General features: G+C 36.7%; 1 protein-coding gene across 1 annotated transcript in view; it reads left to right on the forward strand.

The window, feature by feature from the left end:
* SWAP70 (switching B cell complex subunit SWAP70) overlaps positions 1-16,613 on the forward strand; it is a 79,098-nt gene that overhangs the window by 26,791 nt on the left and 35,694 nt on the right. The window contains 1 exon segment of the mRNA XM_030331652.1: positions 14,289-14,462. Within this exon segment, the coding sequence (XP_030187512.1) occupies positions 14,289-14,462 (174 nt within the window).

Below are 16,613 nucleotides of genomic sequence, written 5' to 3' on the forward strand. Positions count from 1 at the left end.
TCTATTAGTCTATGTAACTGTCTTCTCTCAGAGTGCTGTTAACTTCTGGTTCCACATGTATTGGCAATGATTGTTAAAGAATGGGTATGTTAGGGTAAACTGTGAATACTAAAGGTAATGTTAATTATCTTTACTAAATAGCTATTGTACAGCCAAGTTTTCATCATAGACTTTTCAGGGTACCACTCAGATGCTTCTTGTGGGGTATATTATGAGTGAAGATCTACAAAAACCTATTATATATTTGGAAGCCAAATATAACCTTTTGGCATTTGCTGCCATGTTCAATTTTTCCCTTGGTTTGGGTAATTAAAAACTGACACAAAAAGGGGTGCCTGGGTGGCTCAGTCAATTAAATGTCTGACTCTTGATATTGGCTCAGGTTATGATGCCACGGTCGTGAGATTTAGACCCAGTCGTGAGATCGAGACCTGATTGTGAGATTGAGATGTCGAACTTGTGCTGAGTGGGCATGGAGCCTGCTTAAGATTCTCACTCTCTCCCTCTGCCCCTCTTTACTCTCTCTCTCTCAAAAAAGAAAATTGGCATAAGGTGTTGAATTAATGTACTTTGATTTCTTTTTAGAAGAAAATACTCTAAACTGTTGGCACCTTCAAGTAATTAAAAATATTAGTGATTAAAAAATTATGAAAGGTAGCATGTTCTTATTATTAAATAGGCAGTTAATACAAAAATATGTGAAATAAAAAGTGAATGTCCCTTTACTCTTTTTAGACTCATTCTCCAGGAGTAACCACTGTTAACAGTTTGGTGAATATCTTTTAAATATATACATGCAAACACACACCTATATAAGCGATAGTGTTTTGTTTCCGTATGGCTAAGATGCTATACATATAGTTCTTCAAATTATTTTTTATAATTGAACAGTATGTTAGTGTCATCTTTCCATATTGTATATATTTAGTTTAGATATGGAAGTAGTCATATATTCACATGAACAGTTGAGAAATTCCTGCTTTTGCCTATTTATAACATCGAGCCTGAAAAGTTTTGGATGTATTTTAAAAATGCCTTTTTTTAAATGTTTATTTATTTTGGAGACAGAGAGAGAGCGAGAGTGAGAGACAGCATGAGTGGAGGAGGGGCAGAGAGAGACACAGAATCTGAAGCAGACTCCAGGCTCTGAGCTGTTAGCACAGAGCCTGACATGGGGCTCGATCTCATGAACTGTTAAATCATGACCTGACCCAAAGTCGAATGCTTAGCTGACTGAGCCACCCAGGTGCCCTTAAAAATGCCTTTCAAAAAGTGACAATGATAATACGTTTAAACTAAAAATAAAGTATGTTTAGGGGTGCCTGGCTGACTGAGAGGAATATGTGACTCTTGATCTTGGGGTCAGGGGTTAGAGCCCCACATTGGGTATAGAGATTACTTAAACAACAAACTTAAAAACATTTAAAAACTGTATTTTCCCATCACCTAAATATCACAACTATTTGCATATTTGTTTCTATGACTTCTTTGGATTGTTATTGCTGTATACATTTTTTATAGTTTAGTGTTTTTTCATAATAGTAAAGTGCAGTAATTAAAATTTATGGTAATAAGTTAAATTAGTAGTTTGGAAAATGCTAAAATGTTGGTGAGGATTCTTTTTAAAATTACATGTTTTTCAGAAATTTTATAGCAAAGGTTGTCAAGATTACAGTGTGTTCATTTATGTAGTGTTCATTGTACCTGTATCTGTTATTCCATATCAGCCTCACAATACAATTTTCTGCTCTTTGTGTGTTTGTTTTATGTGTATCTGTGTTACGTTTTTAAAGTATTTCTCCTGAAAAGATGGTAACATTGCTTTGATCATGCCTAGTAATCAGGAAAAAAAAGAGAGAAACCGCATCATAATGACATATAAGATTTAATCAAACTCACAAAAGCTACAAATTATGTGATTCCGTTTATATCATGTGTCCAAAACAGGCAAACACATGGAGATACAATGTAGATTAGTGGTTGACAGAGGCTGATGGGAGGTGGGAATGGAGAGTGACTATTAATGGGCTTGGGGTTTCTTCTTGGGATGATGAAAATGTTCCAGAGTTAGGTAGGTTGCAAACCTTTGTGAATATATTAAAAACTACCAAATTGTATACCTTAAAGTACAAATTTTATGGTATGTGAATTATATCTCAATAAAAAATCTTTTAATCAAATTGTACAGAAACTGATTAAAACTTCATAGTATGATGCTGTACTATTTTCTGGAGTTTTTTCCTGGCTGCTTGCTGTTCTATTCATTGATCAGGTGGCTCATTTATGGTCTGTAGTTGTATTATAAGTAAATATGTCTTTTTAAAAAATGTTTATTTATTTTTGAGAGAGTGCAAGCAGGAGAGGGGGAGAGAGGAGGACAGAATCAGAAGCAGGCTTTGTGCTGACAGGCTGACAGCAGCAAGCCTGATGTGGGGCTCAAATTCACCAACTGCAAGATGGAGATCATGACCTGAACTCAATCAAGTTGGATGCTCAGCTGACTGAGCCACCCAGGTGCCCCAGTAAATATGTCTTAAATTCTGCAAATGTTTGATGACCTGCTGTGTGCATGTGTTTAATCTTAAAAATTATGTCCGTTATTAAAATATAGAACAGGGGTGCCTGGATGGCTAAGTCAGTTGAGTGTCCAACTCTTGATTTCGGCTCAGGTCATGATCTCTGCTTGTGCGTGCTCTCCAAAATGAAAAAATAAAATAAACATAAATAGAACATTGGGACATTCTCAGAAATCTGAAAATTGCCTTTTCAGTGCTAGAATTTGTGTGGGGTGGGCGAATGGATAGAGAAACATGGTTTCATATCTTGAAGTGCTGTACTCTTAATACTGCATTTTTTTCTCATTGGTGTAACTTTCTTTAAATATCTTGAATTTTAAGTTTTAAAATGTTTTTTGTTTTGGTATTTAGGTATTTTATTGACTTATTTTTGAGCTAGCAGGAGCAGGGGAGGGGCAGATGGGGAGGGAGAGTGAGAATCCTAATCTTGATCTCAGGACCATGAGATCATGACCTGAGCTGAAATTAAGAGTCAGATGCTTAACCAACTGAGCCACCCAGGCACCCATATTTAGGTTTTTTAAAGTTTTTTAACTGGGGGAGAAAATATAGCAGTATTTTAAAAGTTCAAAATTAGCCACTAAATTTGGAGAAAAACTTATTCACAAAATGAGTGAGGATGTGATGAAACAGTAAGTTCTTGTTTATTATTGCTTAGCCACCTGGAGTGGAATTTTGGCAGACCTTCAGTCCAAGTAAAGCAGCCAGGGTTTCCATGGTGTGGGTTTAAATTGAGCAAAGATTATTGCCTTGTTTTGAAAGTTTGTTGAAAAAAGGCCAATAGTAACTGGAGAATGTTAACATAAAATGTAGAGATGGTCATCAGTTATGCAAAGAGGATATAAAGTAATGATCAAACATTTGCAAGATGTGATATATATGTCTGTGTCATATACATATGTGTATGACACACACATGTATACTATCTCATTTGATCCTCATGTTAATCCTGCAATGCATAATTGGACTTATTTCCAATTAGCTCACGAGGAAACAGAGCATAATGTTGCCTAACTGATAAGGGTTAGATAGATTTGTTTTAAAGTTTATTTATTTATTTTGAGAGAAAGAGAGTCTTAGCAAAAGTGGGGGAGGAACAGAGAGATGGAGAGACAGAATCCCCAGCAGGCTCCGCACCATTCTCGCAGATCCCAGTGGGGGGCTCGAACACATGAACTGTGAGATCATGACCTGACAGAGATCAAGAGTCAGATGCTTAACTGACTGAGCCACCCAGGAGCCCCAGGGGTTAGATAGATTTTAGACCTGAGCCATTTAATTTCTCTTAACTGAGCCACCCAGGCACTCCAATTTTATTTTATTTTTAAAGTAATCTCTACACCCAACATGGGACTTGAACTCACAACTCTGAGATCAAGAGTTGCATGTTCTACCGACTGAGGCAGCCAGGTGCCCCCTTAAGTGTTTTTAAGATGATTCTTTTCTTGTGATTGATTAGTATCTGGTGTTCTTTAGTGTTCATTCTTCTCAGTTTTCCCCCAGGTTGTTTTAGAGGTTTTCTGCCTTTGCCTAGAATTATTCTGAAGGGGTTGGGACCAAGAGATAAATTATGTTGAAATTCACTTTCTTTTTTTTTTTTTTTTTAATTTTTTTTTTCAACGTTTTTATTTATTTTTGGGACAGAGAGAGACAGAGCATGAACGGGGGAGGGGCAGAGAGAGAGGGAGACACAGAATCGGAAACAGGCTCCAGGCTCTGAGCCATCAGCCCAGAGCCCGACGCGGGGCTCGAACTCAAGGACCGCGAGATCGTGACCTGGCTGAAGTCAGACGTTTAACCGACTGCGCCACCCAGGCGCCCCTAGAAATTCACTTTCTAAAAAGTAATTTTTCCATTTGATTTCTGTATTTACTTCTTCAGAGATTATCATTCCTGTTCTTCACATTGATAGAATTGATTTTCAGCTTTTCTGAGACATCAAATGATTAATATGCTTATGTTCTTGTATCAGATATTTTGCCTTCCCTGAGTGTTGGCTTTTTAATTTTTTTGCTTGTTTGTTAAATTCCTCCTTTAGTGAAGAATGGAATTCTATAAACATCTAGGAAGAGTGTTTTTGTGAACTTTCTCCTCTTTCTTTTTGCAAAGAGACATTATACCTGGATTATCTGACAGTGAATAATTGAAGAAAGCAGTATATTGTTACCTTTTCACTACTGATCCCCAATAGACTACATCAAAAGCTAGTCTGCTTTAGCATATTTATGTGGCAACCTAATTCTTGCATGAGATTTAATAGCCTGTTAGGCTTTTGGGTTCAATCATTGTCAATTCTTTTCCCTGATTCCGCATATTAAAGGTTGATCTGCGCTATTATGATTTAAACCAGTAATCCTTTGGGAAGATACCAAGTCCTTATGGGGGAAAATGCTGCTTTTCTACCATAATCCTTTTCTTTTTTGGCCTTTGGCTTTTGGGAAACATACGTACATATAAAAGAAAAAAAAGAAACCTTTCAGTTCAATACAATGTCCCTTCTCTAGAGGTTAGTAGCCTCTGCATTGTTTTCCTAGGCTGACATCAGATGCTTGATGTTCATGTCAGTTACAGTTCTTCCATAAAATGAGGTTTCAGTTTTCTGTTACTTGAATGAATATACCTTCAGCAATCAAAATGTCTTCAAATGTGTGCCTAACAACTATCATTTAAATTTTTTTTTTTTCAACGTTTATTTATTTTTTTTGGGACAGAGAGAGACAGAGCATGAACGGGGGAGGGGCAGAGAGAGAGGGAGACACAGAATCAGAAACAGGCTCCAGGCTCTGAGCCATCAGCCCAGAGCCTGACGCGGGGCTCGAACTCACGGACCGTGAGATCGTGACCTGGCTGAAGTCGGATGCTTAACCGACTGCGCCACCCAGGCGCCCCACAACTATCATTTAATAGGAAGTCGTATTGCTCTTAAAAACCCAAGACTATGTTTTTGAGCAATTCTTCTTACTGTCCTTTAGCCATGTTATTTCTTCTTTCATTGTTGCTTGAAAGTTATATAGTATTATTTTGGCACAACGGCCAAGTTGGACTCTACATTTTCATCATATTAGTGAAGTTATACAGCACTAAAAACTTCTGAGTGAATAAAGAGGTTAAATGATAAAAACTATGGATGACTTTATGCCCTTGAGTACTGTGGCCAGCAATACAAGTCTAAGAGTGATATAATTTAAATAATTTTTTTTTCAAATAACCAGTCTTATTGAGTATTCGCATGCCATGCAATTTAAGTATTTAAAGTGTGCAATTCAGTGGTTCTTGGTATAGTCACATTTTTTGTGCAGCCATCATCACAGCCAATTTTACAATATTTCCCCCACCTTCCTTCAAGAAAACTGTACCCACTAGCACTCACTCTCTCCTTCCCCACACTCCTAGGAAACCACTAATCTACTTTCTGTCTCTATGGATTTGCCTATTCTGGACTCCTATAATATGAGGCCTTTAGTGTCTGCCTTCTTTCATTTAGCATAATGTCTTCAAATTCATCTACATTGTAGCATGTGATGGCACTTCATTCCTTTTGATGGCTGAATATTTCATTATAATTATACTACCTTTTGTTTGTACGTTTATTTGGTTATGGATCTTTGTGTTGTTTTCACTTTTTGGTTATTGTAAATTTGCTGGGAGTGTTCATGTTCAGGTTTTTGTGTGGATATACATTTTCAATTCTCTTTAAAATGGATGATGATGGTATTTAACCCAAGAGTATACTACCTAGGAATGGAATTCTTGGGTCATATGGCAACTCTATGTTTATTTTATTTATTTAAGTAAGCTTAATGCCCCTTGTGGGGCTTGAACTCATAACCCTGAGATCAAGAGTTGCATGCTCCACCAACTGAGTCAGCCAGGTCCTCCAGCAACTCTGTGTTTATCGTTTTGGGGATCTGTAAAACTGTTTTCCAAAGCAGACGCACATTTTACTTTCCTACCAGCAATGCATGAGGGTTCCAATTTCTTCATATCCTCACAGTGCTTGTTATTTTCTATCATTTTGATTTTAGCCATCCTAGTAAGTATGAAGTATGGTATCTTACTGTGTTTTGATTTGAATCTTCCTGATGATTAATGTGAAATATTATAATAAAAGCAGTTTCTTTAATTGTAAAGGAAGCAGGTTATTTTTAGAAATTAAGAAAAAAGAGGAATTTATTAAGAAAACATATATCACCCATAACCTTACCGTCTAAAGGCAGTCACTATTATCATTTTGATCTGTTTGCTTTAAGTCTGTTTTTTTTAGCTGTCTTTGTATATATTGTTTTTCAAATTTGGATCATATTGAAGACATAAATATTGCCTTTTCCATGCCATTAAATTTTTTTAAAACCTGAATATAAAGATAAAGTGGTAACATTTATTTAGAGTTTACTATGTATCAGAAACTATGCTAAATATTTTAAACAAATGTTCTAATTAATTCTTTATATTAACTCCATGGGTTAAGTACCATCATTAATACCATTTTGAAGAAGAGACTGGGCTTTGGGTTAAAATGCTTGTCTAAGGTTACCCAGCTACTAAGTGACTGTATAATCGTTTTGTACCATGACTTTATAACGATTCCCTTTTTGGTGGGCTTATATTTTATTTTTATTTTTTTCCACTTTTATAAATAATAGTGACTATCCTACGTAAATCTTTATCTGACTCTGATTCCCTTTTTGGGGTAGATTATTTGAAGTAGAAATATTGATTGAAGAGTATGAATGCTTTCTGAGAAAACATATTCTCCAACCAATGTCTAAAGCATCAAATTGGCCAATTTCCCTGTCTTCTGAGAACTGACTCTGTGCCATAGGAACTTTAGTCTTTAGCTGGTTTGGATGAAAATTCTAGTTTAGAGAACACGTGATTTTAGTTTTGTAAATACTTTCAGAACTTTGAGTCAGAATTGAGATCTATAAATAGTATTGCTATCTTGTATGGATTTTAGTGAAAAGAAATATATATGTTGAAAATAAGAACAACTCTACATATTTCTTTCTAAGATATTATCTTCCATTTGGACACCCTGAAACCATTGGCAGCCATTATTAGTTTTCCAAAAGATGTGAGACAATTTATTATGTATGATATAAACTGGGATTTTGGAGCACAGTTTGCAATCTTAGATGGGGTAGAGTATGGAATCATAGATTCCTAGATCTTTTGGAGGTAGAACAGACCTTGTGATGTTTTCAATTTATAGATCTATTTTAATTTAGCAAGCACTTGATATTGAACCTATACCCTTCAATAGTTTGCTGTTGTTTTTAGGTAAAGTGCAACATCCTTATCATGGTGTACAGGGCCATGTTTGATTTGGCCTCTGCCAACCTCTCTGCCCTCCTTTTCTTCCTCTCCCCTTATTGTCCCCTTCTCTGCAGTTGTGTTGGCCTTCTTTCTGTTCCTCATATTACCAAGACTGTTCCTGCCACAGAGCCTTCAGACATGTTGCCTCTTCTTCTGTAAGGCTTCCTCTACCCAAAACATGCATCTAACTCCTGTTCATCTTTTAGGTCTCAGCTTGATCCTCACTTCCTTAGGGAGGGTTCTCCAGGTTGCACCCTGCCCTTCCCAGAGCTAACCTGCTGCTCTGTAATGTGTTTTCCCATTGTAGCATTTAGCACATTTTCATCATATAGATGGTTGTTTTGTTGCTCTATTTTTTGATACCTGATATGCCTCTTAGAGTGTAACTTCTGGGGTAGCAAGGACTGGTTCACCATTGTACAACTCTGTTGATTGTTGTCATTGTATGCAGAAGTTTTTAAGTTTGATGTAGTTGATTCTCTATTTTTGCTTTGTTGCCTGTGGCTTTTAATGTCCTATCTAAGAGAACATTGTGTATTCCAATGTCATGAAGCTCTTCCCCTAGTTTTCTTCTAGTTTTATAGTTTTAGGTCTTACATTTAGATTTTTACTCCCTTTTGCATTAATTTTTATGTATGGTGTAAGGTAAGGGTCCATTTTCTTCTGCGTATGGATATTCAGTTTTCCTAGCACCATTTGTTGAAGAGACTATCTTTTCCTCAATGTGTAGTCTTGGCATCCTTGTTAAAGATCATTTGACCACATATATAAGGGTTTATTTCTGGGCTCTCTGTTTTGTTGGTCTATATGTCTCTCTTTATGCTAAGTATCATACATACTGTTTCGATTACTGTAGCTTTGTAATATGTTTTGAAATTAGGAAGTATAAAGCTTCCAGTTTTGTTCTTCTTAAGATTATTTTGGTATTCATGGTCCTTTGAGATTCCATATGAATTTCAGGATGATGTTTTCTGTTCCTGCAAAAAAAAAAAAAAAAAAATGCCACAGGGATTTTGATGGGGATTGAACCGAATCTGTACATTGCTTTGGGTAGTATGGACGTTTTAACAATATTAAGTCTTCCAGCCCATCAACACTGGAGGTCTTTCCATTTATTAATATCATTTTTAATTTTTTTCAGTAACATTTTGTGGTTTGCAATGTACAAGTCTTTTGCCTTCTTGGTTAAGTTTATTCCTAAGTATTTAATTCTTTTTGATGCTCTACTAAATGGGATTTTAAAATTTTCTTTTTTAGATTGTTTATTGTTAGTGTATTGAAACACAACTGATTTTTGAGTATCCTGCAACTTTGCCAACTGATTTCTGAGTGTTCTGCAACTTTGCCAAATTTATTAGTTCTAAAAGGTTTTCTTTGTGGAATCTTTAGAGCTTTCTACATAAAAGAAAGAGCATGTTATTGGCAGATAATTTTACTTTTTCCGTTCTAATTTGGATGCTTTACATTTCTTTTTTCCTTTTTTTGTCTAATTGCTCTGGCTAAGACTTCCAGTATTGTGTTGAATAGAAGTGGTGAGAGTGGGCATCCTTGCCTTGTTCTGATCTTAGAGGAAAAACTGTTTTTCACTGTTGAGTATGATGTTAGCTGTGAGCTTTTCATACATGATCTCATTTTGTATTTTTTTAAAAAGATGTAAATGCCATCATTTAGTATGCTTTTACCATTGAGCATGATTAAACTAAAGAATAGTGCCATTATATTTTAGAGAAGGAATAAGCCAACAGACAACTTATTAAAATTAAGTAATATACAGTGAATTTGATTTAAAAAAAAAGCCACTACTTATTTCCTGGGAAAATTTATGGAAAATTTGTTTGGTTTCTAATGCCATTGCAATCTGATTTTTACCCAAACTTCTTGGCTCTCTTGAAGGTAACTAGTAACCCCTAAATTGGAAAACCAGTGGTCTGTTCTTAACTCCTTTTTAATCTCTGTAGCATGGCACTATTGATCAAACTTCCTTAACTGTTTCCTCACTCAATTTTCATATCTTTGTGGTTCTCCTGCCACTTTGTTCTTTCGGTCATCATAATTCCTCTTCCTCCTCTAGTTTTGTAATGTCTGTATCCCCTGATGTTCTGTTTTTTGATCCCATCTCTTTTCTTGATTTATGTTTTCTGTCAGTGATCTCACTTGACCATCATGGCTTCAGTCATCATCAGCAGGCAGTTGACTGACAAGTCTGCCTCTCCTCATTCGCTACAGTTCCACTTCTTTGTCTTTGGACACCTCCATCTGAATGTCTTACTAGACAGGTTGAAGATGCTCATAATTGAAAACTTTATCTTTCCTTCTGTCTTGCTTTTGTCTCCTTCATCCTGTATCTGTTTCCCAGACTTGGTTGGTGTGATGTTTCTGCCATACCTTTGCTTATGCCATTTCTTTTCCTGTCTTTTGTGTTACTTATCCTCATACTCTTCAATATACTTCAAGATCCGCTTCAAATACCATCTTTTCTGCAAAGTACTAATCTGAGCAGTAGATGACCTACTCATTCTCTGCTCTAAAACCTTTCAATTGGGAGTTTCTTATGGACTGTTTCTTAAAATTATGAAGCTGTTTGTGATTTGGTCTATGTTTGCTTTTCTAGCCATAAATCTAGGCACTCCCCCTCAGGAATCCTATAATTCATCACATAATCCACATAGAATCACTTCTTGTTCCTCAGGTAAGCCTATATGCTTTTGTGTACATGTCATTTCCCCTTAGTGTTTTTTAGGGGTGCAGGTGGATAGAGTTGATGGTGGTGGCCTGTGAAACTAGTCCTATAGAGGTGTCTTACATTATATAGATGTCCTCCATCTGTTGAGTTCTATAAGCAGTTTAGCATAGTGGAAAGAGACAGCATTTGAACCTTGATTTAAATGCTAGTTTTGATATTTACCAGCTACATGAACTTGGTATTCAATTTTTCTGAACTTCTGTTTCCTGATATTTATAAGCCATGTGAACTTGGTAAAAGTACTCAATATTTCTGCACCTCTATTTCCTGATCTGTAAAATAGGGGCAATATTTAGCCTTACAAGGCTAATATCAAGTTTAAGAAAGCAACTGCATATAAAATGCCAAGCATATGCTAAGTCCTCATAAGTGGTGTTAAAAAAGAAAAAGGAAAAAAAAAGATGCTGCAGCAGCAACTACTGCTTTCCCTTCAAGGGATCAATTGTGTATGATTGTGGTGTGAGAAATGGTGTCAGACTGAGACAGGGTACTGCAGGCAGAGCACAAAGGATATCGTCCTACTCCTGGGGAACTGGTGTGCCAACCACACGTCCTAGTCAGGGATCAAGAGAAATTTCTCCGTGTAGTCAGCTAGTGACTTCTTCCTTATGGTACACATAACGCTTTGTTTCTATCTCTCCAAACAGAAATGCTTTGCACATATTGTCCTGCCAGCCACTCTGCCTTCTTTAGTACATCTTACTTATTGTCCCAGAATATGGCTTTTTTTTTTTTTTTAATTTTTTTTTTTTCCAACGTTTATTTATTTTTGGGACAGAGAGAGACAGAGGATGAACGGGGGAGGGGCAGAGAGAGAGGGAGACACAGAATCGGAAACAGGCTCCAGGCTCTGAGCCATCAGCCCAGAGCCTGACGCGGGGCTTGAACTCACGGACGGCGAGATCGTGACCTGGCTGAAGTCGGACGCTTAACCGACTGCGCCACCCAGGCGCCCCGCAGAATATGGCTTTTAAAATGCAGGCTGTATATGGTGCTCCTATCCACTCTTTCAGTACAGATAAATCCTAACTCCTTAATATGGATTATAAGGCTCTTTATGATCTGGCCTTCACTTCTCTCTCTCGCCTCGTCTTTAGCTGTGCTCCATGCAGGGGTCACTTATCATTTTTTGTCTGCCCAGTATCTGAACTCTTATGTTTAGGAAATTGCACAGTGCTTGGTGGGGGAAGGACCTGTCTCACATCTCAGATATTGAAAAGTTCAGACACTCATGAGTGACACAGAGGATCAAAGACTGGGTCAGTGGCAGCAGTGATGGCCTCTTGTTACATTGGCAGTGGTGTCTGTACTATACTCTTACCATGCATAGTTTCAGCTGTGATTTGGACTGACTAGCCTACATCGGTAATGACTTAGTTTCAGAGCCTAGATTTTCCATCCCTTGTGTTGGATCTTTGAGGTTACCCATTGTTTTTTCGATGAATTCTTTTTATGTTTAAAGGAACCCAGGGTGTTTTCTGTTATTTGCACTTACAAAATAGCCTTGAATCATACCACTCTTTAGCACCAAGTGCTCCATTCACATTAAACTTCTACAATACTTCTGAACTGACCATGGTTGTCTCCACCTCTGGGCTTTCTCACATTGTTCTACCTAGAACTCTCCTTACCCCATTCTTGAACTGTTTACATTTTGTTTTCCCCCAGTTTTATTGAGAAATAATTAACTTGCATCACAGAATAACTTTAAGCCTCACAGGATGGTTTGATTTACATATATTGTGAAATAATTACCATAATAGGTTCAGCTAACATCCATCATTTCATACACATACAATAAAAAGAAAAGAAGGAAGAAAAAAATAAAGGGGAAACATTTTCTCCTTATGGTGGGAACTCTTAGGATGTATTATATCCTTAACAACTTTTCTATGTCATACAGCAGTGTTAGCTATAGTCATTATGTTGTATATTACCTCCCTTCTACTTGTTTATTTTATAACTGGAAGTTTGTATCTTTAGACCACCTTGTTCCAGTTCTCCCTCCCCCCACCACCTGCTCCTGGTAACCACAAGTCTGATCTCTTTTTCTATGAGTTTTTTTTTTTTTTAGATTCCACATACAAGTGAGATCATACAATATTTGTCTTTCTCTGACTTATTTCACTTAGCGTAGTGCCTTCAAGTTCCATCCGTGTTGTTGCAAATTGTAGGATTTCCTTATTTTTTATGGCTAAATAATATTCCATTATATATATATGTGTGTGTGTGTGTGTGTGTGTGTGTGTGTGTATTACAATTTCTTTATCCATTCATCTATCAATGGATACTTAGGTTGTTTCCATGTCTGGGCTATTGAGAATAATGTTGCTGTGAACATGGGAGTACAGATATTTACCTGAGTTAGTGTTTTTGTTACCATTGGATTATTATGTATATTATAATATATATATTATTATATTTCCAGAAGTGGAATTGCTGGATTGTATGGCAGTCCTATTTTTAATTTTTTGAGGATCCTGCATATGGTTTTCCATAGTGACTATAAACTGACTTTTAATGATCCTTTGAATTCCACTCTGTTGTCATGTTACTTTTTCTGCAAATCTTCCCCTAGTTCTTAAGATGGGTTAGTTCCTCAGTGTTCCCACAGAACCCTCTGCTTATTTCTATTATAGTACTTATCACACTGTATTGTAATTGTCTTGTCATTCCTTGGAGACATGGGCTACTACTACATTAAGTATCTTTGCATTGTCTCTGGCAGATCATAATTACTATCTAAATTTTATCTTTTGAATGAGTGAAAAACTATTGAATTACACATGGTGTTATATTAGAATTTGTCTATTTGCATATCTGTTTTCCCTAATAAACTGTGAATATTTTGTGAGCAGAGACCAAGTTCTTCTTCATCTTTATATCCTTAATTTGTAACATAGTACTTGGCTTATAGTAGATCCTGAGGGAATGTTGATTGCATGATTGAATGACTGAAGGGCAAACTGTCTTTTTAGAATTTCAGTTTAAGTTTTTTCCAAAAAAAAATATCTTCTTTGACTATGTGGGTAAAGATGAGATATCAGTATGTGGCTCATACTGAGTAATTGACACTCTCCACTCCTCTGTACCAGGGTTGGTAGTTTTATTTAGAAGATAGTGTGTACATGTGAAAAAATAACTATTCAACAAGCTAGTATTTTATGTGCCAAGTGAGTGATATGGGCAGATAGATATTGCTTTAGTGTCAGGCTAACTATAACATTCTTAATTGGGCCTTTGAAAGTGTGGTACACAAGCAAATGAAATTAGAAGATGTCGGGGCGCCTGGGTGGCTCAGTTGGTTAAGCGGCTGACTTCGGCTCAGGTCATGATCTCGCAGTCCGTGAGTTCTAGCCCCGCGTCGGGCTCTGTGCTGACAGCTCAGAGCCTGGAGCCTGCTTCAGATAGATTCTGTGTCTCCCTCTCTCTGACCCTCCCCTGTTCATGCTGTGTCTCTCCCTGTCTCAAAAATAAATAAACGTTTAAAAAAAAAATAGAAAATGTCTATTCATTAATTGGATTATTAGTTAATTGGATTGATTAGAATGGAAGCCTGTATCTGTTTTACTTGGCTTATATTCTGCTTATTTTGGAATTTTTCCTCCTTCATTGGATATTTTTCATTGAAATTTTAACTCATTCTTTTTTAGGTCCAAGACAACTTTGACAAGATTGAGTTCAATAGGATGTGTTGGACCCTCTGTGTCAAAAAAAACCTCACCAAGAGCCCCTTGCTCATTACAGAAGAAGATGCATTTAAAGTATGGGTTATTTTCAACTTTTTATCTGAGGACAAGTATCCATTAATTATTGTGCCAGAAGAGGTAAGGTGTGGCTCTGGGAAGTTCTTACATGGCCATCATAGCATTTAATAGATCTAGCTTGGAAGTATTGTTTTAATTCAAATTGTGTAGATACAGAGGGAGATCTTGGACTAGTGTTTTTGGACCAGAGGCAAAACAGCTTGAATCCAAGAAAGTCCAAGACTTAGTGATTTGGGGTCATGTAATAACCCCTGGAGATTTGTAGATAGGGTGGGACTTTTCCTCTCCAAATTGCTATAGTTATGAATGAATCCATCCTCATATCCAAAGAATTTTTATTCAGTACAAGTCACAACATAATTTTTTGTTTCCTTACATATTGGCAAACTAGTATGGCATTTTAGGAAAGCAGGGCAAAATTGGCTGAGTGATACTATCTGGGAAACACATAGGATCCACAATGTTGTTCTCAAGGCTGTTTTTATGTGAGGAAATACTGTTCTCGTTTCAAAGTCCAGGATGGTGACTTTTTATTGTTCTTTCCAAAGTAAATGAACAAGAATATTTTGCTTGTTCTGTTCTGACTTATTTTCCCTAGCTTCCAAAGGAAAAAAAAAAATACAGGAGTAAGATTTCTGTGCTATCTTACTGCCTTAAAAAATTATATATGTAATACATGCTTATTACAGTAATAAATATAAAAAGACTAATATGAAGAATTACAATTAGCTATAGTTCTCCCCTTAAAAAAAAAAAACAAAAACAAAACAACAACCTGTCATTCCTTAACTTTTGACAAATTATTTAACCTCTTGAGATTTAATTTCCTATCTATAAAATAGCGCTGGGACACCTGGGTGGCTCGGTTGGTTAAGCGTCTGACTCTTGATTTCGTCTCAGGTCATGATCTCACAATTCATGAGATTGAGCCCTGCATGGGGTTCTGTGCTGATGGCACAGAGCCTGCTTGGTATTCTTTCCCCCTCTCTCTCTGCCCATCCCCTGCTTTCTCTCAAAAACAAAACAAAACAAAAATTAAAAACCTTTAAAAAATAAAATAGGGCTAAATAGAGGTTCTGCATTTAAAGGACTTAGCTCAATATCTGGTATGTAATAGGTACTCAGTAAATGTGTTAACTCCTATGACCACTATTATTGCATTTTTGCATGTAAGTCTGTTTATTTCCTTAGAACAGATTTCCAACAGTGGAACTCTGAGTCCTAAAAAACACACTTAAAAAAAATTTTTTTTAATGTCTATTTTTGAGAGAGGGAGACACAAAATCCGAAGCAGGCTCTAGGCTCTGAGCTGTCAGCACAGAGCCTGACGTGAGACTCGAACTCACGAACTGCACGATCATGACCTGAGCCAAAGTTGGATGCTTACCCAACTGAACCACCCAGGCACCCCCAAAACACACTTTCAAGGTATTTGATGAACAGGTAGAATTACCCTTTGGAAAGGTTGTACCAATTTAGATAGCTATCAGCAGTGATTGAGGCCTATTGTTACCCATCCTGCCAATAGAGAGTCTAGTCTGTGATTTCTGTGATTCATATTCATGTTAGGAAAATTTGTTTAAAAGTGCACACTACAAAATTTTATTTAAAGCCAGCAAGCATTTATTGACTGCCAACAATAGGCAAGGCACCAAGAGTAATGCAAAGTGCAAAAGATTACTTCCTGCCTTCAAGGAGTTTGTAGTCTGCTCAAGGAAAAAAATAAGTCAAATGTAATTTAAAGCAAAATAGACTACCTGTTACAAGAGAGATGCAAAGGGCATACAAATACAGAGAAGGGATAGATTTATTCTAGCTTGGGGGAAGTAAGGGATCAAGGAAAGCTTTTTAACAGACAATGTAGTAGTTAAAAGTAAGGTCTTAAATTTTTTCCATAAAGGGCCAAACAATAAATATTTGAGGCTTTGTGGCCCTTTAGGCCATCCTGTCTCTGTTGCAGCTACTTAAATCTGCTGTTATGGTGTGAAAGCAGCCACAGACACTATGTTTGTTGCTGTACTTCAAATATTGCTGGACTTTGAAATGTGAATTTTGTGTGATGTTCATGGATCATGAAATTTTTTTTTTTTTTCCTCCCAACTACTTAAAAATGCAGGAAATGGTCTTAGATCATGGATGTATACAAACATGCCATGAGCCAGATTTGGCTGCTGGGCTAGAGTTGACTTGTGGACTGGCTTTTGCTGTTCC

The sequence above is a fragment of the Lynx canadensis genome, chromosome D1 (assembly GCF_007474595.2).
Source record: "Lynx canadensis isolate LIC74 chromosome D1, mLynCan4.pri.v2, whole genome shotgun sequence".
In the NCBI taxonomy this organism is placed as follows: Eukaryota; Metazoa; Chordata; class Mammalia; order Carnivora; family Felidae; genus Lynx; species Lynx canadensis.